Genomic DNA, 24617 nt, shown 5'->3' with positions numbered 1-24617 from the left:
AAAGGCTTTTGGTGGAGGCGATTAGGGATAGTTAATTTTAATTAAAAGACCAAATTGATATACTACTTTTACATCTTTTAGAAATCAAACTAATATTTTTTTATCATTTAAGAATCAAGTAATATTATCAATCTTAAATTATTAGTCAACAATCGAAATAATGTTTACTTGTATTTATTACAATTTAAAATATTGATGTACAATTAAAGTCAGAAAAAGTTGATAATATTAAAAACATAAATTTGGTTTAATTAAAAAATTCCAAACTTCATTCAAATTCTATTATAGCCGAATAATCCTCAACAAAAATCTTTAGATCAGACTTTTCCTTAACAATCCATGGTAGAATTAAATGAGAGACAATTATACATAGTTTCGACATAATTTATCAGGCAAACCTGATTTAACTAAAAGAAGATCACATAGTTTAACAATGAATTTTCCACAAACCGCTAAGACAAGAATCACATGCTTTCATACATAACAACTAGAAGATAATCGTGGCTTAATTAAAATCTCAAGTGGAGTAGCTTTAGTATTGGTTGATCCAAAGGTTTCAGTCATATCAATAGGTTCATTTGATGGATTTAAGAATGAAAAAGAATGACAAAGACTGGCAAGAGTCAAATGAACCATTTGAAGGCTAAAGGATATTCCAGGACACACTCTTCTACCACCACCAAATGGTAATAGCTCAAAATGATGTCCCCTAACATCAATGTCTTTATGGGTGGTTAGAAACCTTTCTGGTTTGAACTCTAATGGATTTGACCAAACACTAAGATCTGTGTGGATCTTCCAAAGATTTGTAATTAGACGAGTTCCTTTTTTGACATTGTAGCCACCTAAAGTGCAATCCTCTATGAATTCACGAGGTGCTGAAAGAGGACCTGCAGGGTATAATCTTAAAGTTTCTTTGACCACAGCTTGAAGGTATGTTAACTTACTTATATCAGACTCAGTTATACATCTTTCTTTTCCAACTTGGAAGTCAAGTTCTGCTATAACTTTTTCCAATACAATAGGATTTCTCAATATCAAACATACTGCCCATGTAAGAGTAGTAATATTTGTTTCAGTTCCTCCTGAAATTACTGACTGCAAATCAAAATATAAAAAAAAAATGTTAAACAAAAGTAGAATGTCGTATAAATGAGAGCTTAAATAAGTCAAAGCAAATGGATATGATATTTGCATGCTTAAGATCTTGTAGTTACACATCCTTCGAATCTCTAGTACATGTCTCTCTCAAAATAGACATTTCCAATAGATCATAAGTAAATTAATAAACTGTGAACTCATCTACTATAGTCGAACTAATTAAAATTTATTTAAATCATTCAATTGATACCCTTAATTAAACGTAAATGTGTTTCTATAAGTGGTTTCTCACTTTGTGAAAAACTTAAACCCGTTTCACTATATTCATATTTCATAGCCCAATATTCTAATCATAAAATTATTAGTCAGGCTAAGAAGAATCTTCGATTCTTTAATCTTTACTTTAGCAAAATCACAGCTTACTTCTACAACATCAATAATTGAAATTGAAGATTTTATATAGTTAGTCCCATTTAAAGTCATCTGTGCTAACAACCTAATTATAACGTACAGTATAATGCATATTTGGATTAAAATTTACAAACTATAGTTTGAGTTAAATTTAAATTTACAAAGGCTATTCAATTCTTCCTTTTATAAAACTGAGTAGTACGTAAGACAAAATTTTCATTCCAAGCACATCTTTGGTAGTAACCAAACATGTTACCTAAATGAATTTATTTTCCAAAAATGTATTCACCATTTAAAAGTACTTCTTCAATTCAACTGTTATTCTGTTAACCAAAGATGTTCATAGTCGGTCCAGTATACGTACCAGTAAAGTGGATTTGATGATGGTATCTGCATCTATCCCATCAATTGTTTTTCCATCAAACAAGGAAAGCATGACGTCCATGAAGTCTTGAATTCCATCAACGTTGTTCTCACCAAAAGCCCTATTTTGTTTGTGCTCCTCTAACCACTCACCAAAAATCTCATCCAAATCCTTGGCAGTTTCCTTCATGGCCTTCTCATAGCCACCAAAATCAAACCATCTCAAGAAAGGAATAGCATCTGCCACCGTGAACACCCCCATCAGACGCATGAACTCCTTCACAGCCTTCACACATCTCTGAGCCTTCTCATCATCCATAGTTCTAGCACCGAAAAGTCGCTTTCCGACGACCATTCGAAGAACCGTGTTGAATGTCAAATGAGAAAACCATTGTTTCAGCTCCACCAACGCATAGCCAGACTCATTATTCTTGTTGCTTGACCAAACATTGAAGAGCCCTTTGATCAAACTTTGAACTTCGGAGACACGAACATTCTCTAGTTGCTCTACTCGGCGATTGGAGAGGATTTCTAAGTTTACAATCTTTCTTAGTTCGCGCCAATAAGGACCATAGGGTGCAAACCCAAACATGGCTTGGTTGTAGCACATGAGTTCAATGGCCAGAAGCTTGGGGCGAGACGAAACGACGATGTCGTTTGTGGTGAAGCATTCCTTAGCAATTTCCCAGTTGCTGATTACCAAAACCTTTTTGACACCATTGTTGATGGTGAATATGGGTCCATACTTATCAGCCAAAGCATCCAAAACCTTATGGGGTGTCTCTGAACCACTCAATAGTGGTAGGTGACCAAGTATTGGCCATGCACCTGCAACTTTGGGAGCCTCTTTTTTACCTAATGCAAATTTGAAGGGATTATACAAAAACAAAAAGAAGAGGGTTAGAGAAAGAACTCCAGTGACAGTGGCATTTAGGTAATTTAGAGCAAACTCCATTTTGGAGAGAGAAGATTATATTGTTTATTGTAGGGGCTGCTTCTACAGAGATGTGTGTATCATCCTCAAATAGATTATTCATTGTTAAATAGACCATTCATTGTTGGATGGAGAAAGGAGTGTGATAATTTTGGATAGATGACTTTATTTTCTATTATTCAGCAAATGCGGAAAATTTTGACCCACTAAATTTTGTCCTGAAGATAAATTTTGACAGAAACGAGATTACTATATTAAATGAATGAAGAAAGGGCGGTGCTTCGGGTTTTTTATTCAATATGCAGTAATTGGTTGTGCGAAAAGTAGTGATGTGTTGAATTTTGATTGAAATATAATTTTGTTTATTTATCTTCTTTGAATTAATAATCACGTTATCGTTGATCACAGTTGGATTCTAATTTGTGATGTGTCGTGGTGAGCTGTTTGGTAGCAACTAGCATTGTTCGTATAGTACAAAGTCAAAAATACTGCACTGAAATGTCAGATTGTGTCGTTGAAAAAAACAAAAGCTTCGCTGGTATTGTTTTAACTTTTGTACCTTGAAACGTGTGTTTCTGTTTAATATGAGCTTTAACATTTAACCAAATACACAGATTGTGTGAGATTTACTTAACAAAATTATATCTCTTTCTAAGATTTATCAAACACTAGATTAGAGTATAAGAGGTGCTCACTTAACAAAAGATGAAATTATTTATATTTTTAACGTTTAACTAAGTACACACAAGTCGTATGAGATTTACTTAATAAAATATATCTCTTTCTAAGATTTATCAAACACTAGGTTAAAGTATAAGAGGTGATCATTTAGCAAAAGATGAACATAATGCCCCACCCAAAACCATACACCCGACGAAACTCATCAACAGCAAGAGGGATTAAAATAAGACATACCCCATATAATGTACAAAATAGAAGATTTTCAATTCCCCAATACCATGTCAGAAGCTAATCTATCTTTTAAATTATTTCATGTAAATATTTGGGGGACCGGTTTCACTTCCTTTGTTTGTTTAGACAGAGATATTTTTTCTCATTATCATTGATGACTCAACTATACTTACACGTGGCTCTGGCTATTTATCAAATTTAAGACATTTGTTGGATCTCTTACCTTGACTAGTGATATGAGGTTAAAATAATACATATTAAGTAAAAAATAATTTTGAACTTGAAAGCCAATTTTATAGAGTTAATTTCATATTCATCATAGAATTTGTAGTAATTGCAGAATTTTAACGATCTAATTTGTGACATTACTCTAGGTTTTTTGATTTGCATATATATTTAGATACTTTTGAATTCATATATGTGTTAACCCAAATCATGTCATGGTTGATTTTATTATGATATTTTTCTTTTTTGCTGGTTTGGGATTATTTTGCAGCCTTCTTTGTTTTCTTCAAGATCTCAATTGACTGCAAAATGGCTCATATCATTTCATTTATAAGAAGAACATTGATACAATCAGGTGGATAATCAAAAAGTTGTAAGGTGTGTGATAATATACATGTGTAACTTGTTAATGGATAGAGCTTTCAACGAAAGTGGAAGGGGAAATACAAGAATCTTTCCCTAAGGTGTACCACCTCTATACAAAAAGAAATTATATTTTGGCCCTAAGTTGTCTTGCTTGTAGAGACAGGTTCCTTGGAGGGATTGTTGGTGAAAGTGATGGAGTTCGTGCACAATATTCATTGCTTAAAATAAATATAGCAACTACTTTCAAGAAGAAAATTCGTTGAATGCATTCAATCATGAATATACTCAACAGTTGTTTAAAATCACTTTCTCTTTGCCCATATTAGAATGGGAGTTTCGAAACCCTAAATGAGAAAATGGGGAAAAGAAGCACCCTTTTGTAGTTAATGGTGATCATTTTAAAGGAAGGGTCGAGGCTAGCAGTGTGGGGGAGTCCTTGCTCTAGCAGTAATGTGGCAAACAAAGTTGTAGTCGATGTGAATGCAGGAGATCTTGAATTCAGTGTTGTCTTAGATACATGCATAAGATGATCAACGATTTGAGGTCCTCATTTTGAGGGGCCATAACTTTTAAAAAATCTATAAAAAATTATTAACTTCATTTTGGTGAACTTTTTAATATACAAGGTTTTTATGTTTCATTTATTTATGATTAAATTTATAAATTTATGAAATTTTTTGTCAATAAATTATTTATGAAATACGTTTCGGTTGTTTAGGGATCCATTTTTTATTTTTTACTCTGAACCCCAAAAAAGTCCAATACAACACTGAATTAGTACTTGAGATCGAGGATGAATCATTCTTGGAGAATGCCTATGACGACCACAAACGATGGCATCAACCTCATCATGGGTCTCCCCTCCTCCATGAGCTTTGGCAAGGTGTAGCGGCAAAATCAAAATCCACCATTGACAAGTCACGTTCAAAATCTCATCCCCATCACATGTCAAACTTCTGGTAGTGTCGGTTTAGTTTAATCCTTCATCTTTTAGAAAGTTTATTTTGATCTTTTATTTTTTTAAAGTTGATTCAATATGGTCCTTTTGTGTATATAAAGTTAATGTCGTTAATGGCATAAAGGTATTAGTAGTTAAAAACTACCACAAAATATAATTTTTCCTTCGTCTTCCTCCTCTTCTTATCCCTTCTCCCCCCTCCTCTCTCTTGTCAATCCTCCCTTTCTTCCTTCCTTGGTGCATCCCATCAAGATTTGTCCCTTGGATAACACCCAAGAAGTTCACATTGACAGTGGTGATGGTGGTGCATTGGTGGTTTCATATCTGAGTTGTTTTGGATGGATTTGGCCTGTGATTTGTGTTTAGGGGGTGTTTGGGTTATAGTTGGTGGTGTTGGGCTTGGCAAAGATGGCACAATGGATTGGTTATGGATCTAAGTTGTTTTGGGCAAATATGAGTGACTAAGGTTGATGGTGCACATGATATGGTGTGGTGGTTTGGATGGTACCTGGGATTATCGGTGTTTGGGTGGCTATGGTGGTCATTGGGTGCGCATCGACATTTTGGTAGGAGATGGTGACACACCAGTTGATGGTGGTATCTAACTTGGTTGCATGGATCATAAGACTTTGGTTGTGGGTGTACGGTGGTTGTGAGCGGTGGTGATGGGTGAGGGTGGTGCAGTGGGAGAAGAAGAGAAGAAATAAACTTACACTTTATGGTGATTTTTTTCCATTAATATTTTTATCTCATTAATGGAGTTAACATTAGATGGGCAAAAGAATAATTATGAATTAATTTAAAAGGATAAGGATAGAAATATTTTTTTTTAAAGATAGAGGAATAAACTGAAAAAAAAAATATCATTTGACATTATTTTTATTACTTTTGGCTTTTGATTTACCTTCATGCTTTTGGAGTAGAATTGGACAGGGTATTTCTTGGCAAACTAAATGATTTTAGAATTTGAATTCATTATTTTAGTCATTATTGTTTGAAGAAATTGTCCAATGCTTATGTGCCTTCGTTATCATCCATTGGAGAGTCTAATATGTGATCTAAATTTTTAGTATAATACGCAAACCAACAACTCATCACCATCAACACTCTATGTGACAGCTATACTAGGAATGGATATGCGCAGTTTTGAAAGAAGAATGAGAGAACCATTACCATCCACTAAAAAAATAAAAGTTTTAGGGACCAAATACACAATAAATGTAACAAGATAAATGACTTATTATAACAAGTCATTTTTAATGACTTCCAGCAAACCAACTATATATGTGGTGGTTCACCCTAGCTGGAGCCACCAAAAAGCAAACAAAATGTAAGGATACACTGCCAAAAACAAACGTACTCAACAAAAACATGGCATTTACCTCAAATAAAGCAAGTACTATATTAAACATATCAACTAAAATTATATATATATTTAATATCAATATACAATAAGACAACTCAATGTCATAATCACCACCCACAACTTTTCAATGCACACCAATTATTGAGAGACCAACGAGACTATATCAACATGCATGTGTCAAAATCTATTTGATCGATTTTGGTCCCGATTATGGACTTTATATTAGTTAGGATATGCATAGATGGGGGGTTTCACCACAACAACGCGGGGTTGAAAAGTCATGGCTTCTTGGGGAATTGTGCCATCCACATTATCTCAAGCTATTGATCTATTTATTTATTAGGAAATTCCTAAATTATTTATGTTAACTCAATATTTCATTAAAATTCTCAAAATTAATAAGGTAAGTGATCTTCTTAAGTAACATTCATTATTGTCAGTGGTAATATATATGTCAGCATGTAATATCTCTATTTTTTCTAGATTACAAAATTCAATATTGTTTATCTGCCTTAAAATAAATATTAAAAAAATTATTTAAAAATCAGAAATGAAAGGATAAAAACAAAAAGGAAATATAAGGAAAAAATCAAGATTTTCTTATATTGCAAGCACGAGAAATAAAAATTTCAAATTTAAATAATAAAATAAACAAAATACAACGATAAAAATCAAACCTCAAATTAAAAACAAAATTGTAAAGTCGAGTAGATTTTTTATGAAAAATGCATTGAATGTTTACCTGTGATTTTATTGCATTTTTTGTCCTTTTTCTACATGGATAGAGAATGAAAATGTCCTTTCATTTTGTTTTATAGTCATCTGATTTCTGTCAAACCTTTATCCTCAGAACAAAATTTAGTGGTGCTCGTTTGCGGGTATTGTTGTAAAATATAAGAAAAATATTATGTGGAATGAATTTAATATATATAAATTATTTTAATAATAATAAAAATATATAAATATATTAAAATATATATATATATATATATATATATTTAAAATTCAAATTTTCAAAATGTTAAAATTTATGTTAATTAATAAAAATCTGTTTTAATGATTAATTGTAAACTATATTATATAACATGAAGCAAATAAATTTAAATATTAATTACAAAATATTAAACTTTTAGAAACTTCTATTGAGTTTTCAATAATGCTAAATTTTATATTAAAAAGTGATGCTAGTGTAAGATTTCAAGAATGACGTTATTATGCTACAAGAAGGTACCAATTGCTAAAGCAGCATCAAGAAACTAGTGAGTAACAAGCAATCAGCATTGAGACGTAGTTATCAGAGAATTAAAAATGAATTGATAATATGTAGCAAACAGTTAAGTGTCTGAGGGTTCGTTTAAATAGTGTTAACTTACAGAAAAGCTCCATATAAATTATTAAGAGGCTTCTCAAAATATTTTTAATTTTTTTTATTAAGTTTATTAACTTAAGAAAAACCAACTATCCAAGTGGAGGCCTGGAGGATTGATACCCGCGTAGTGTATGTACGCGTGCGTGCAGCTAGAAATTTGATTCGAGCGCGGTCAAGGAAAAGGAAAACATAATTTATTAAAAATTAAATTTTCACAAGCATAAAATGTATATAAAATTTTAATATATTATCTATATTTAATATTTTAAAAATAAAATATATACAACTATATTGCGTAACAAATAATAATATATGAAAAAAAGATATAAATTAGATGAATAAAATAATTTTAGATAATTATACGTGAACTTCTTCTCAACATTATAAATACTTCATTAACACCTTTAGTTTTCATTACCTCTCTTATTTCTATTAAATTATGATACTTATTATATTTATATTTCTCTCTTTTTTCCTTTCTCAATGTTAACTAGTATAGTAATTTTTTATATAATTTCCAATACTTTTGTTATAAATTTTAGGGGGCTGTACTTTTTTATATACTAATTTAAGTACACTTAAATTTTTTGGAGAGATCATGCGCCTCGAAGTCCTCCTTTCCTCTTCCTTGCCTTCATATTTTATATATATATATATAGTGGTGGAGCCAGAAAAATTACAAAGCCTGGGCAAAAATTTAAAGATAGCAAATTCACATTGTATATAATATGTAAATAGTAATCAATCAAAATAAAAGAGACTCGTCATTTTGTCAACAAAAATATAGTTTAAAATAAAAGAGATAAACATAATCTTACAATAGCGGGTTAAATAAAATTACGAGGCAAGTGTCCTTTCCGAGACTTCTTTGCGGTAAATGTTCGAATAATATCAATATCACCAAGTGACTTGAATATCTCCCGCTCGGTGTAACATACCATCAAGTCATTGAACCACACATCGTTGATCTTATTGCGCAATTTAGACTTGATAATCTTCATTGCTGAAAAAGCTCTTTCAACGGATGCTGTCGACACCGGCAATATCAAAGCTAGCTCAATAAGTTTATAAACCAATGGAAATACCAAATGTTTCTCAGTTTGAACCATCTTCATAGCCAAACTTTGAACATCTTCACAAGTGGAAAAAGAAGCATTTCTTCTCACTTGAAGCACATAAGTTTCAAGTTGATCCCTAATTGTTCCTCGGTCATCATCAGAAAAGTCTGCATGATAAATATCAGCAAGACGAGCAAGCTTATCAACATCAAACTTGGAGAAAGAGTTCTTGGGGTCAAGACATGAGAAGCAATCAAGTATAATGTTACTTCCTTCACTAAAGCGGTGATCCATCTCCACACATATTTTATCAATAGCAACATAAAAAATCTCTGCACGGTAATGATGAAGATTAGTGATAGTCCTCCCTTCTGCTCTTGAACGACCCCGAACTGGTATTTCGTCATCCATATTTGGTACCAGAATACTTTTAGCAACACAAAATCCTTGGACATCGGCAAAAAAATTATTCCAGCCACTCTCTCTCATTGTGCCCAACCGAGCTTTGACAACATCAACTAATTCCATGGCATTCACAATATTAAGATCTTTTCTTTGCAATATATTTGAAAGCTCGTTTGTGATACCAAACAACTTTAACATTAACCTCAAAATAAAAGCAAATTTAAAGCTCTCCATTTTTTCTATCAAACCTGCTGCTTGAGATGGTCCACGTCCATCTTCATCAACCATACTAAGCACCTTTAACACGGAGGACCACATTTGATCCAAACGAAGCAATGTAGTATGATGTGAACCCCATCTAGTATCCCCGGGTCTAGTGAGACTAGATGATTGGTGTAAGCCCCTTCCTCTAGATATCTCACCACTCTCAAGTTTATTTAAAATATCTTTGTGTTGTGCCTCTGTCAAAGCATCCCTCCTCTTACAAGATGCACTTGTTGTATTCACAATCAAGGTGATGTACTCAAAGAAATCATGAATAGATGAGCAACTACTAGTAACAGACACAACAACCAATTGCAAACGGTGAGCATAACAATGGACATAGAAAGCATAAGGATTTTCATCTAGAATTTTTCTTTGCAAACCATTAAAGTCACCTCTCATATTTGAAGCTCCATCATATCCTTGCCCTCGTATCCTTGAAATAGATAATGTGTACTTATCAAGAATACCATAAAGAGCATCCTTTAATGACTTAGATGAAGTATCTGTGACATGATGTAGAGCAATAAATCGTTCCACAACATTCCCTTTGTCATTCAAAAACCTAAAACAAATTCAACCAGTTTACTTGGCGGCATAGAGAATAATAGGTAATGAAAATTGGAAATTGGAAAATACAACTACTAACCTCAACATCACCGCCATTTGCTCTTTGACGGATATATCACGTGACTCGTCAATAAGCACGGAGAATTGTCTATCACCAAGCTCTTCCATAATCACCTTGGTAACTTCATGTGCACAACACGTTGCAAGCTCCTTTTGAATGTCACCGCAAGTCATTGTGCAATTTTTTCCACCACGGTCAAAAGCATCCCTCACTTGTTCATTCTGAGATTTTACCCAATCTACCATCTCTCTAAAATTGCCCTTATTTAGCGAAGTAGAGGATTCATCATGGCCACGGAAAGCCATGCCTTGTGCTATGAGATATCTTGAACAATCTAAAGAACAAGTCAAACGAATCTTATACAATTCTTCTGATTCCTTGGTTGCTTTAGCAAACTTACTTGTCACACTTTGTCTTTGATTATTATAATCATCGTAGTGCTTGACACATGAGTTGTGCAAACTATTATGACTACCAACATGATCTTTCAAGCCTTGAGATGCATGCTTCCAATCTCTATATCCGCTTTTAGTGAAGACTTCAAAACCAAAGTGTTCGGCCCTCCCGGGTTGCTTAAAGAGAAAGCAATAAAAACAATAAGCTGCATCCTTGATCTCACTGTATTCTAACCATGTGTAATTCTTATACCATGATTTACTAAATGCTCTAGAAACACTTCCAAATGGAGTACGAGGAAAGCTTGGCAAATGTGGTTGCATTGGACCCTTCAATATATATGCCCTCCTCACTTGATCTTGAATATCCGGAGCATACTCATTAATTTGTTTCCTATGACCTGGATCACGCACAATCTCATTTGGGTTAAACTCATTAACCACATTAGGTGGCGGTTCTAATTCGGCTTCTTGTTGTACAACATTCACATTCTCAATACTTGCTCTATCAACCAAAAATCTCCTCATCTCTGAAATTAAATGATCTTAAGTTAATACTCAATTAACAATTAAAATCATAAGAATCAAAATTTAAATAAGAATAGTTTTTCAAAATAAAAGTAATCTCTTATGATTTATAAAGAGTAGGAACAAGCATTATATTATATTCAATTAAACACCATTATAGAAACTAATAAAATTAGATAACCAAAAGAAACCTTTATTGTAGATAATTTATCTATCAATAAACAAATTTACAAGTGGTATGATTCCACTGTAAACGATCTTTTTACTGCTATTATAAATAATACTATATGCTTATAATATTACTAGATACACACTTTAGTTTGACTTATCAATAAAACTTTTATAACCAATGAATCTTGCTGTGTAGTAGCTTAATCTGACACTTAGCAGCACACAAAATGACAAAATATATTATAAAGTAAATATTTTTTATAATGAAATTTATTGAAGTTATCAGTATGATACAATATTATAATTTCACCATATGAGATTTTAGATAAACTTGAAAAATATGGGACCCATTTTCACAATGTTAGTACTTCTATATAACATAAAATATTTAACCTTTCAAAGACAAACCCAAATTTTTCTTCTTCTCTGTGTCTGCTACTACTAGGCGGTGCTGGTGCAAATAAACCCAAATTTTTCTTCTTCTTCTTCTCTTCTCTGCTACCTTTGTGTTAATTGTTTCAATTTAAAACCACAATCAGTTGAAATTAAACAATTACTAACCGAAAAAAAAGGGGAAGGCGGTAGTCGGAAAAGAACCAGTAGGTGTCGATGGCGGAAGCTTTAAGGTTTCTACAGTGTTGCTGCGGTGACGAAGCTTTACTTCTTTTGTTTCTGTTACCTATATTTTTGCCCTTTTAATTTTTAACTCTTACAATTGTTTTGCCCTTTCAATTTCTTGCCCTTTCTTTAATATTTTTCTTTTAATTTTTACCTTTTTTTTTTTTTACCAAATGAATTTGGGCCAGAGCCTGGGCAATTGCCCAGGGTAGCCGGGCCTTGAAACCGCCTATGTATATATGTGTATATATATATATATATATATATATATATATATATATATATATATTATGAAAGATAAATCTAGTTGAGTTTAGCCATTACTATAAAATATAGATTTAACATCGTTATCTTAACATTGATTTTCGATAAAACCGATATTAACAAAAACGTGATGACATAATTGGAAATAACGTGACTTTGTTAACATCGATTTTTTTAAAAATCGATGTTAACATGACTGAGTTAACATTGGTTTGTTGAAAACTCGATGTTAATGAAGTAATGGTAAAATCGATTTTTTTGAAAAATCGATGTTAATAAATGATATGTTAACATCACTTAGTTAACATCAGTTTTTAGTAAAAATCGATGTTAAAACCTATATTTAAAAATATATGAACTGTCTCTATGAGCCATATTTTCTCTCACACACTCTTCCTTACGTTCTTGTTTGTTCGCGTCTCTGCCTCTTCGCCGCGTTTACTCCATCAGCAGGTAAGTCCGTGAGCAGGTAACTCCCCACGCCTCTTCTTCCTCGCATTCCAACATTTTGTCGTCACCACCTTAGCTGCGTTTTGTCTTTTCCATACCTCGTGACAAGTAAGTCCTATTTGGTTTCGAGAAGACGAAACACGCTTGAGGTGGTGACAGCATTGCAACGCGTTTGCTTCATGTCTGAAAATGTGCTCTATGAAATTGATAATGGTGTAAATGTTGGTGTTGTTGTTATTGCGATTCTCTAATGAAGTTTGTATTCGTAAGTGTTAACTCGTTGGCAAGTGTACCAAATCGTCACAAGTAGTAAAGTTCTCGGAAGTCCGAGTGTCGAATCCATGGGGACTTTGTTTGTACTTATATTAATGCAAATCCAATTTAAAAGCAAAAGATAAATTTAAAATAACAGATAAAGAAAGATAGAAGATAAGATAAAGAAAAGATAAAAGATGTAAAGATAAAATTAAAAGATAAAGAATTAAAGATAAAATTAGAAGATAAAAAAGATAGAAGATTAGAAAGATAAAAGGATTTAGATAAAAAAAAAGATAAATTCAAGATAAAATAGTGTTAGGAACTGACTTGCCTTGTCTGCCTAGGATGTATGAGTTTATGATTTTTTTTTTACCAATTCAGGTGATTTTATCCTACCCACATCTATTCATTTACTTGCCCCTGATGCCTCACGATGACAAGCCTATTTTACCTATCTATCTCCCAAATGCCTTTGCAAAGACTCAATAGATAAAATGCATGGAGTTCTAATTCTAGATGTTTGCTTTGACGCATGGGCATAATGCAATCACTCTATGCCTAGCAATGATTTTATTATGATATCTTTTCTTCTTGTTCTATTAGAAGTTATCCTCTCCCGAGCGTCTAACCCCTAAAACTAATGCATGCATATGTTCTTTAAATCTTATTTAGAAGTTACCCTCTCCCGAGCATCTAACCCCTAACAGAATATAAAGATGAGTATGCAAGATAAAAACAGAAAAGAAAATAGGAAAGAAAAAACCTGGTATTACATTGATAAATAGTGAAGAGTACATCATACATCACATTGGCTTCTAGGCCTGCCAGACCCTAACTAAGGGTTTAGCCACTCATGACCATTGATGGCTTTACAATGAGAAAGGGGTGAAAGAAAGAAAGGGAATAAATGAAACCCCTAGGAGAGGGGGTTCTGTCGTGGTGTGTTCTGTCCCTTGGACTGGCTCTCTATTTATAGCTGCTGAAGTGGGCTTTGGGCCTTCGTAGGCGCGCTCAGCGCGTGTAGATCGCGGGCTTAGCGCGCGTGTTGCAGGCTTAGCGCGTGCTTCTGTTAGATCGCGGGCTTAGCGCGCGTGTTGCAGACTTAGCGCGCACTTTTGTTGGATCATGGGCTTAGCGCGTGACGCGCGCTCAGCGCGCGTATTGGACTGGGCCTGCTTCAGATTTTCTTCTTTTCTTCAATTTTTCTGGCCTTTTTGCTTGTTACACCTCCAGTTTTTATATCTGTAGCCAAAATTCAACAAAACATCAATTCTTTAATATTTAAGCGCAAATAACTGCTAAATAATTATTTTTAAAGACAATTTTGCCTTATTTTCTATTATCAAAATACAATTATTTAGTAGTTATCAAAATCCCCCAAATTAAAACTTTGCTTGTCCCCAAGCAAATCAAATTAAAAGCAGGCTCCGAATGCTTCAACACTTTCAATGGCTACAATTTCTCAGATTCCTCCAACTGGTCCTTTCCGCATTTGTCATAATCCCACAATGGAAGCATGAATTACATTAAGATGAAATTGGTTAGTATCGGAAATCAATCAAGTTGGTTTGCCTCACTTTCCTCACAAGGTTAGTGTTTATATCTACGCACAAGTGTCTGGGGTGAGTGTTTAAAATTTATACGACCTGCAACTAAGATTCCCAAATTTTACAGTTCATCTCAATTAAAGTTATTCTTACTTACATTTGGTGGATCACTAAGGACTTTTATTGGCTTGTAATGGGGCCTGGCTAGACAAGAAATCATGGTTTTTCTGGAATTTCAAACTTAAGGTTATAAGAGAGCATTCATCCTAGAAAAACTTATACTTAGCCTAGGCTTTATTTGTTTTTCAGCCTTAACACATATGCAATCTATTTTTCTTATTTCCAACCTTAGCACTTATGGCACCTCTTTTTTTTTTTTTTCTGCCCTTATTTTCTTTTTTCTTTTTTTTTTCTTTTTTTTTTTGGAAAGAGACTTTGGGCTTACAAGCTCTTTTTATTTTTTTTGGGTGCCTTATTATGTGCTACTTTTACATTCCCAAGACCATCTTCATTCTACCCATCCCCCAAATTAGGGGTTTATTATGACTAAAACCTTTATGCTCTCTTAGAACCCTAAAATAAGGTTAGAGATATCACAATTAGGCTCAGGGGTTTTTTTTTTAAAAAAAAAAATAATTGCTAATTTTGGCTCAACAAGGGTGCAAGGGATAAATTTCATCACAGGTTGGCTTTTTGGCTATGTGGCTAAAATAAAAAAATAAAAAAAACATGGCCTTGATCATATCCACCTTATGTAAATAATCTAACAGTCTAAGAATGATGCAAAATTAGGAATTTAAAAACAGACGTTCTCTCATAATTAAGTTCACACAGCTCACCGGGACAAGATAAAGTTATTGGCTTACCCGACCATGATCTCTTTCCATCAAGCTAACCTTTTCTCTCTTTGTGATTCATGTCTCACTGTTTGGCTGACTCTTGCTTCCAGGAAACCAGTATTTTCACAATTGTCATGTAGCATTTCAAGTGTTGAATCCTTCAGAAAAAGCCTAAATAGTGACTTCACAAATATCATGCAATTTTTATTCAATGACTAAATTTAAACTACTGAAATTAAAATGCATAAAATCAAAATGCACAAATTCAAAATAAAGAAAAGAAATAACACAACTATCCTAAAAGAAACAAATTGCAATTAACTAAAAGAGATAAAGTTAGAAATCTTGGGTTGCCTCCCAATAAGCGCTTCTTTAACGTCATTAGCTTGATGGGTCAAATGCCTTCAAGGTGGCATGAAGGTCACAAAGAACACATCTTCCTTGCATTTTCGTCTCTTAGCTAGAGACGCCATGAAACTCATGTATGCTGGAAACACCTTCCATATTGTAGCAAGAAAAGTGCTGGTGGTCAAGGAGAGAAGGACACTTAAGGGTTTATCATGTTTTCCATGTCTTTCTTCCTTGACAATCAGTTGATGAGGAGTGGTATTGACTTGGAGAATACTTTCTTGTTGAATTTCTACTTGTGAGTACTTCTCCCATTGTTGTGCTTTCTCCTCATTTCTTTCTATCTCTTCCTTCTTTTCTTCTTCCACATCTTCCTCAGTTAAAATTACCTTGCACTCCTTTTTGGGCTTCATCTTAGTATTTACCGTAAAGGTTTCGGTGGGCCTTTCAGCAACTAGCTTAGCTAATTGTACTTCCAGATTTCTGATTGTTGCATCAGTGCTCTTCTGATGTGACCTTGTTTCCTGCATGAATTGCCCTTGTTTTTTGGATGAAGCTTAATAGCATTTCCTCTATACTGATAGGTTGCTTCTCTTGCTGACTCGAATCCTGGCTAGGATGCTGATAGGGTGAACCCCCTTGGTTGAAGTTATTACTTGGATAATATCTCCAATCGTGGTCCTGCAAAAAATTATCGCTCTGATAGAATCTTGGTGGTCCTCTTTGATGAAATCCTTGATGATTATGACTGCCCATGTAGTTAATTTCATTGGATGCTTCATCTTGGACCATGCATAAGCCTGACGCATGTGTTCCTCCACATATGTGACATCCCCTTACCTGCATAATAGAAGAGTGAGAAGGACTTATCGCTTGTAGTTGCTGTGGAAGCTTGTTGAGGGTCTTTGTCAGGGCTTCTAATTGTTGGGACAACAACTTCTTTTGAGCCAAGATTGCATCTTGAGTGGTGAGTTCTAGAAGGCTTCTCTTTGTTGGTGCATATGTGTGATCACGAAGAATGGCGTGATCACTAGCTGCCATGTTTTCTATGAGTTCCATTGCCTCCTCCGGTGTCTTTAGCTTGATCTTCCCTCCTGCGGATGCATCTAGTAATTGCTTTGATTGTTGTCGCAGGCCATCTATGAAGATGTTTAGTTACACCGGTTCACTGTAGCCATGTGTAGGCATCTTCCTGAGTAACCCATGAAAGCGATCGAGTGCCTCGCTGAGGGATTCATTTGGAAATTGATGGAATGAAGAAATTTCCATCTTCCCTTCAGTGGTCTTTGACTCTGGGAAATATTTCTTCAAGAACTTCTCTACCACCTCGTCCCATGTCCGCAGGCTATTCCCCTTAAATGAGCGAAGCCATATTTTTGCTTCCCCTGCTAGTGAAAAAGAGAAAAGATTGAGGCGTGTTGCATTTTCAGGAACTCCGGCTATCTTCACCATGTTGCAAATGTCGATGTATGTGGCCAGGTGTGCGTATGGATCTTCACTTGGTAGGCCGTGAAATAGATTCCCTTGAATCAGCTGGATCAAGGAATATGGATATGAGAAGTTGGCCGCCTGCACCTCTGGTCTGGCTATGCTGGTGAAGTATTGAGGTATAATAGGACTAGAGTAATCCTCTAGCGTCATCCTCTTTGGACGATCTTCTGCCATGATGCGTTCTCTAGAGAAGGAATGTGCACTATTCACAAAAGAAACAACTACCGTGCACGTTATCACAGAATAAAAATTAAACTTAAATATCTTTTTATTTTAATTTTTTAATTTTTTAATTTTTTTTTAAAAAGAATAAAGAGAAAAAATTGAAAAATAAAATGAAGCAACTAAAAAAATAATAGAAAAAAGAAAGTAAACTAAAAAATAAAAGTGAAAACTAATTGCTTTAAAATTGGAATATACAAATAATCAAGTACGAAAAACAAAGTCCCCGGCAACGGCTCCAAAAACTTGTTAACTCGTTGACAAGTGTACCAAATCGTCACAAGTAGTAAAGTTCTCGGAAGTCCGAGTGTCGAATCCACAGGGACTTTGTTTGTACTTATATTAATGAAAATCCAATTTAAAAGCAAAAGATAAATTTAAAATAACAGATAAAGAAAGATAGAAGATAAGATAAAGAAAGGATAAAAGATGTAAAGATAAAATTAAAAGATAAAGAATTAAAGATAAAATTAGAAGATAAAAAGGATAGAAGATTGGAAAGATAAAAGGATTTAGATAAAAAAAAAGATAAATTCAAGATAAAATAGTGTTAGGAACTGACTTGCCTTGTCTGCCTAGGATGTATGAGTTTATGATTTTTTTTTTACCAATTCAGGTGATTTTATCCTACCCACATCTATTCATTTACTTGCCCCTGATGCCTCACGATGACAAGCCTATTTTACCTATCTATCTCCCAAATGCCTTTGCAAAGACTCAATAGATAAAATGCATGAACTTCTAATTTTAGATGTTTGCTTTGACGCATGGGCATAATGCAATCACTCTATGCCTAGCAATGATTTTATTATGATATCTTTTCTTCTTGTTCTATTAGAAGTTATCCTCTCCCGAACGTCTAACCCCTAAAACTAATGCATGCATATGTTCTTTAAATCTTATTTAGAAGTTACCCTTTCCCGAGCATCTAACCCCTAACAGAATATAAAGATGAGTATGCAAGATAAAAACAGAAAAGAAAATAGGAAAGAAAAAACCTGGTATTACATTGATAAATAGTGAAGAGTACATCATACATCACATTGACTTCTAGGCCTGCCAGACCCTAACTAAGGGTTTAGCCACTCATGGCCATTGAGGGCTTTACAATGAGAAAGGGGTGAAAGAAAGAAAGGGAATAAATGAAACCCCTAGGAGAGGGGGTTCTGTCGTGGTGTGTTCTGTCCCTTGGACTGGTTCTCTATTTATAGCTGCTGAAGTGGGCTTTGGGCCTTCGAAGGCGCGCTCAGCGCGTGTAGATCGCGGGCTTAGCGCGCGTGTTGCAGGCTTAGCGCGTGCTTTTGTTAGATCGCGGGCTTAGCGCGCGTGTTGCAGGCTTAGCGCGCACTTCTGTTGGATCATGGGTGAAATTTTGATATCGATGACAGATGTCGTACAGGATGTCACGACATCACGCTTCAGAACATGCAGATTGTCTTTGACTGTATGAACAGATTAAGCAAGTAAATAACACAAGAGAATTGTTAACCCAGTTCGGTGCAACCTCACCTACATCTGGGGGCTACCAAGCCAGGGAGGAAATCCACTAAAATAGTGTTAGTTCAAGGTCTAACAGCCACTGTTTACAACCTTCTCACCTAACCACTACCCGTGCAATCTCTACCTAAGAGCCACTCTTAGATATGAGAACCCCGCTCACTCCCTCTCAATCACACTCCCGTGTTTACAAACAAATCAAAGACACACCAGAGATTGCTCTCTGAACAAAAGAGATCAACTCTACACACTAGAGATCAACTCTACACACTAGAGATCAACTCTACACACTCAGGTCCAACACTTGATGTTAGGGTACCATCAAGGTGGCTCACAAAACACTTAAGTCCCAAAACTCACAAAATAACTCTTCAATCCCGGACTTGGTACAGAACACGTGCAGCCTTCATGTTTATATAGCAGTGTGCGTTTCTGGGCTGCAACTACTTGTGCTGGATGAGATCTATCATTTTCCTGAAAATCTGCACTTAAAGATCTAAAAGATACAGTTTGATCTTTTAGTTTTTATCTTTAATCTTTAATCCCTGAACGAACTCTTCTACTTTGAAATTCGAACTTTAATTATCTTTTAATTCGTTCCTAAAGATAGATCATCTAATCTCTTGCTAACTGCACAATAATCTGTTAAAGATATAACAGATTTATGTGTCCAGTATTTTCGGGCCAGATGTCCTGGACATCGTATCCGACATCGTGGATCCTGCAGCTTCAATGCTTTTAGCAACTCCAGTATTTTCGGGCAGGATGTCCTGGACATTGTATCCGACATCGTGGATCCTGCAGCTTCAATGCTTTTAGCAATTCCAGTATTTTCAGGCAGGATGTCCTGGACATTGTATCCGACATCGTGGATCCTGCAGCTTCAATGCTTTTAGCAATTCCAGTATTTTCAGGCAGGATGTCCTGGACATTGTATCCGACATCGTGAATCCTGCAGCTTCAATTCTTCATTTGACATTTCATCTTGCCTTGTGCATTGTGCAGCCCGATCTTATTTTTTGACATAACGTTGGACATCATGTGCAGCAACTCCAGCTTTCCTTCATTGTCTAAGTGCTTATGTTTTAACAAAATCTTAGCCAATCTTTTAAAACTCAGTAGAGCTAAGCACTAACAATCTCCCCCTTTGGCAAATTTTGTCTAAAACATACTTAGACACTTCCTGAGCAGGTACGAGCAGTTATGCAAGTGGGATCAGCAACTTTCATTATCAGAGTAATCAAGCACAGCGGAATCTGTAGTTTAGACAAGTTGCAAGTCGTTTCCAGGATGTCAAGACATCTCACGTGACATCAGCTTTCTGCTCCCCCTGTCTTCATGCTCTTACTGCAGCATCTTCTATCAGCTACTAGTCTTTTCCAGGATGTCGAGACATCTCATGTGACATCAGCTTTTTGCTCCCCCTGTCTTCATGCTCTTACTGCAGCATCTTCTATCAGCTACTAGTAGCTTACATCAGTCATCATCAGCAGCAGCAGTCTCCCCCTCAAAATCATATTCATACAACTCCCCCTCAAAATCATGAATCATGCATACATCGTTTCCTACTGCCATACATCGTATCAATCATGCATAATACGACTATTGCATACATAGTATCCTACTGCTCAAAATCATGCATAATAGCAAGCATAATACTATTACTCCCCCTTTTTAGACAGAATTTGACAAAAGTAGAATGCATGAACTTAAGGTGCAAATATTACAGACCCATAGTAAACAATTGTTCAAAGGGACATGCCCCTATAGCTAGTAACAGTGAAAACAAAAATAAAGGTCTGATGGTCATGGGGTGGCTTCAGAATCATCATCATCATCTGGATCTGTATCCTCTGCTGCATCTTCCTCTGCCTCAGCTGCTTCTTCTTCTTCCTCAGCTGCTTCTTCTTCTTCCTCAGCTGCTTCACCATCATCAATGCCACTTTCTGAGAGTCTTCTGATCATCCGTTCCAGCTCCATTTTCTTCTCTGTGTTGGCTTTGATGGTTGCTTCCAGCACCTTGCATGTGTCCTTGAGTTCAGCAATCAGAGCATCCTTGGACACAGCACCCGAGGCATCAGCTTTCCCTGATGTCGAGACAATGTCTGGGACATGTGTCCCCTCAAACAGTTTGTAATGCAGGGATAGAGGAGATTCTCTCTTCATCACAGAGTCAGTGTAGTTTAAAATGTTTGGATGTTGACTCAACATAATGCCACACAATACAGTTGGGAAGGCAATGGGTAATTTGACAGCAAAGGATTCTGAATGCTTAACAGTTTGATCAAAAATATAGTTTCCAAAATTAAATTTGGACTTGGTTCCAACAGCATACAGAAATTTACCCAAACCTGTGACAACAGTGGAAGTATGATTGGTGGGTACCCAATTTGCAACTCCAATCCTGTGCAGGATTGCATATTTCACACTCAGCTTCCCTGCAGACAGCTTCCCTTTCTTTGGCCAATGCTGGACTTGTTTGGCAGTGATTTCCTTGGCAATTTGATGCTCAGAAACAGCAATGTCCACCACTCCATCTGTTGGTCTGCCCAGGTATTTGTTGATTACAGCAGGGGAGAATCTAACACATTTTCCTCTGACAAATACTTTTTGATACTCATCACTCTTTCTGTTTGTTATGTCAGAGGGAATGTTGACAATGAATTCCCTGACTAGACTTTCATAGCAGTCTCCCAACTTGGTGACAGTTTTCAGCAGTCCAGCAGCCTTGATGAGGTCCATGATCTCCTTGCAATCCAAGGCAGCTCTTCCCAGTTCTCTTTCCAAGGCAAGTCTGCGTTGATACACGAATTTCCACCTTTCAGCATTGCCAATGGAGTGGAATGAGATGTTGTCCAATGGTGCATCAGGGACATTTTCAGGCACCTTCTTCCCAGATTTCTTGGCCCTCTTTGATGTCGAGACATCTAGTTCGACATCATCATCAGAATCAGATGAGGAAATTTCTTTCCTCTTCTTGGAAGGGATTGCAACTTTGCTCCGTCTGGATGTGGTAGGAGTGATTGGAGTGCTCTTCTTCTGTGCCATAGTCTTGATTCGTCCTGACCTCTTAATGGGGGTTTTCCCTTTTCGGCTTTGTAATCGTTCTGCAATGCCAGGTGCCAACCTGTTGGCAATGGGTTCCTCATCAGATTCTACTTCTTCCAGGTCAATGAGGTCACCTGGAGCAGGTTCTGGTGCCCGTGGTGCAGGGGTCTCCTCTGTCGCTTGATCATCTTCCTCTGTTGATTCCTCTTCACTGGGTGAAGGGAGGACTTCAGTATTTGGGGTGGAAGATGTCGGAACATCTTTCTCAGCATCAGGAACAGCAACATCTGGGGTGGAAGATGTTGGAACATCTTCATCAGCATCAGGAACAGAGGCATTTTTCAGAATGTTACTTACAATACTGCGGATCTTCTTATCCATCTCTGTGTCTACTTCCCTAGGACTTGTTGCAAGGCTAGGGTTTTCAGAAATCTTCACACCTTGTTGTCGTTTGGGAACCAGTTTTTCAGGAACAGGGGCTTGACCAGGAATCATCTGTATGGGTTGGATATGGAATTCAGGTTGTTCCTGGATTGATGGCGCTTTGGTGGATGATGGGGATGATGGTACAGAGGGTGAACCAGGAGCTGAAGTTTCTTTTGGTGAGGTAGCCATGGAAAAGCAGAGCGTTTGGAATGATTTCGTAAATCTCTGAGAGCTGTTGGGAAATGCTGAAAACGAGATTTCCACGAAAATATAAGTTTGAATGAGGAGTGTAGAGGGGCGTGTGAAGCAACGGTCGAATTCGTTTTGGCTTAGTAGTGAACGTGCTATTAATGTTAAGTGAGACGTTTGAGCACGTTCAGATAGCAGTAGCTGCTATAATTCCTCTAGCAGACAAATGCCCAGCTTGCCCCTCAGTTTTTCAAACTGATTTGCATCCAATGCCTTTGTGAAAATATCTGCTATTTGTTCCTCAGTGTCAACATGCTCCAGTGTGATAACTTTATCATCAACAAGCTCTCTGATATAATGATGTCTAATGTCAATGTGCTTGGTTCTGCTGTGTTGCACAGGATTTTTAGAAATATTAATAGCACTCAAGTTGTCACAGTACAATGTCATGACATCTTGTTCGACATTGTACTCCTTCAGCATCTGCTTCATCCAAACTAGTTGTGAACAGCTGCTTCCTTCTGCAATATACTCTGCTTCTGCAGTAGATAGGGACACACAGTTCTGCTTCTTGCTGAACCATGAAATAAGATTGTTGCCCAGATAGAAGCATCCACCAGAAGTGCTTTTTCTGTCATCTGCACTTCCAGCCCAATCAGCATCACAATACCCAACCAGCATTGAATCTGAACAATGACAGTACATAATCCCATAGTCACTGGTGCCATTTACATATTTCAGAATTCTCTTTACTTGATTCAAGTGACTTATCTTGGGATTGGCTTGATATCTTGCACAAACACCTACTGCATAGGTGATGTCAGGTCTGCTTGCTGTTAAATATAGTAAGCTCCCAATCATGCTTCTGTACAGACTTTGATCAACACAGGTGCCAGCTTCATCTTTTGACAGCTTCAAGTGGGTAGGTGCAGGTGTTCTTTTATGGCTGGCATTCTCCATCCCAAACTTCTTGACAATGTTCTTTGCATACTTGCTTTGTGAGAGGAATATGGAGTCTTCCATCTGCTTCACTTGGAGTCCCAGAAAATAAGTCAGCTCTCCAACAAGACTCATCTCAAATTCAGATTGCATCTGTTGGACAAAATGTCGAAGCATCTCATTCGACATCCCTCCAATCACAATGTCATCAACATATATCTGTGCAATCATCAAGTTTTCAGCATCTTGCTTGACAAAGAGAGTCTTGTCAATTCCTCCCTTCCTATACCCTTGCTGAGTAAGGAACTCTGTTAGCCTTTCATACCAAGCTCTTGGAGCTTGCTTCAATCCATAGAGAGCCTTCTTGAGCCTGTATACATGATCTGGATGAGTTGGATCTACAAATCCCTTTGGCTGCTCCACATAGGCTTCTTCATTCAGGTATCCATTCAGAAACGCGCTTTTCACATCCATCTGGTACAGCTTGAATTTGAGGATGCAAGCTACACCAAGTAACAATCTGATGGATTCAAGTCTAGCAACAGGAGCGAAAGTTTCATCAAAGTCTACACCTTCAATCTGAGTGTAGCCTTGAGCAACGAGTTTGGCCTTGTTTCTGGTTATAACACCTTCTTCATTGGTTTTGTTCTTGAAGATCCACTTGGTGCCAATCACATTAGTTCCCTCGGGTCTCGGAACTAGCTCCCAGACTTCATTCCTTTTGAATTGCTCCAATTCTTCTTGCATAGCATTGATCCAGAACTCATCAGTCAGTGCCTCTTTCACATTCTTGGGCTCAATTTTGGAGACAAAGCATGAATTTGAGACGATCTCAATCTCCCTTGATCTTGTAGTGACCCCTCTGTTTGGATCTCCTATAATCAGATCCTTGGGGTGCATCTTCTGGATTCTAATGGAGGATTTCTTGTCAGGTTGAGTGATGCTTGGTTCATCTGTAGCAGAATCAGAGTTTTCTGCATTCTCTGCACTGTTAGCTGTATCTGCTACATTGTCTCCCGATGTT

At 36.2% G+C, this 24617-nt stretch overlaps 2 protein-coding genes and 1 long non-coding RNA gene across 3 annotated transcripts; 1 reads left to right on the top strand and 2 right to left on the bottom strand.

Annotated features, from left to right (window-relative positions):
- Positions 1-293: 293 nt before the first annotated feature.
- Positions 294-3100, bottom strand: LOC114400370 (cytochrome P450 82A4-like). The gene is made up of 2 exons (XM_028362805.1): positions 1877-3100; positions 294-1098 (listed from the first exon to the last, which is right to left on the bottom strand). Exons 1-2 carry the CDS (start codon positions 2828-2830, stop codon positions 475-477), a joined length of 1578 nt encoding a protein of 525 aa, XP_028218606.1. The 5' UTR covers positions 2831-3100; the 3' UTR covers positions 294-474.
- An 82-nt stretch (positions 3101-3182) lies between these two features.
- On the top strand, positions 3183-4922 carry LOC114400371. The gene is made up of 2 exons (XR_003663937.1): positions 3183-3347; positions 4218-4922. It is a non-coding gene; the product is annotated as an uncharacterized LOC114400371 (long non-coding RNA).
- Positions 4923-8734: 3812 nt separating this feature from the next.
- On the bottom strand, positions 8735-11293 carry LOC114399863 (zinc finger MYM-type protein 1-like). The gene is made up of 2 exons (XM_028362079.1): positions 10382-11293; positions 8735-10297 (listed from the first exon to the last, which is right to left on the bottom strand). The coding sequence occupies exons 1-2, from the start codon at positions 11284-11286 to the stop codon at positions 8833-8835; spliced, it is 2370 nt and encodes a 789-aa protein (XP_028217880.1). The 5' UTR covers positions 11287-11293; the 3' UTR covers positions 8735-8832.
- Positions 11294-24617: the final 13324 nt, after the last annotated feature.

Source organism: Glycine soja, chromosome 19 (assembly GCF_004193775.1).
Source record: "Glycine soja cultivar W05 chromosome 19, ASM419377v2, whole genome shotgun sequence".
NCBI classification, from domain to species: Eukaryota; Viridiplantae; Streptophyta; class Magnoliopsida; order Fabales; family Fabaceae; genus Glycine; species Glycine soja.
This window is presented reverse-complemented; position numbering and strand designations above follow the sequence as displayed.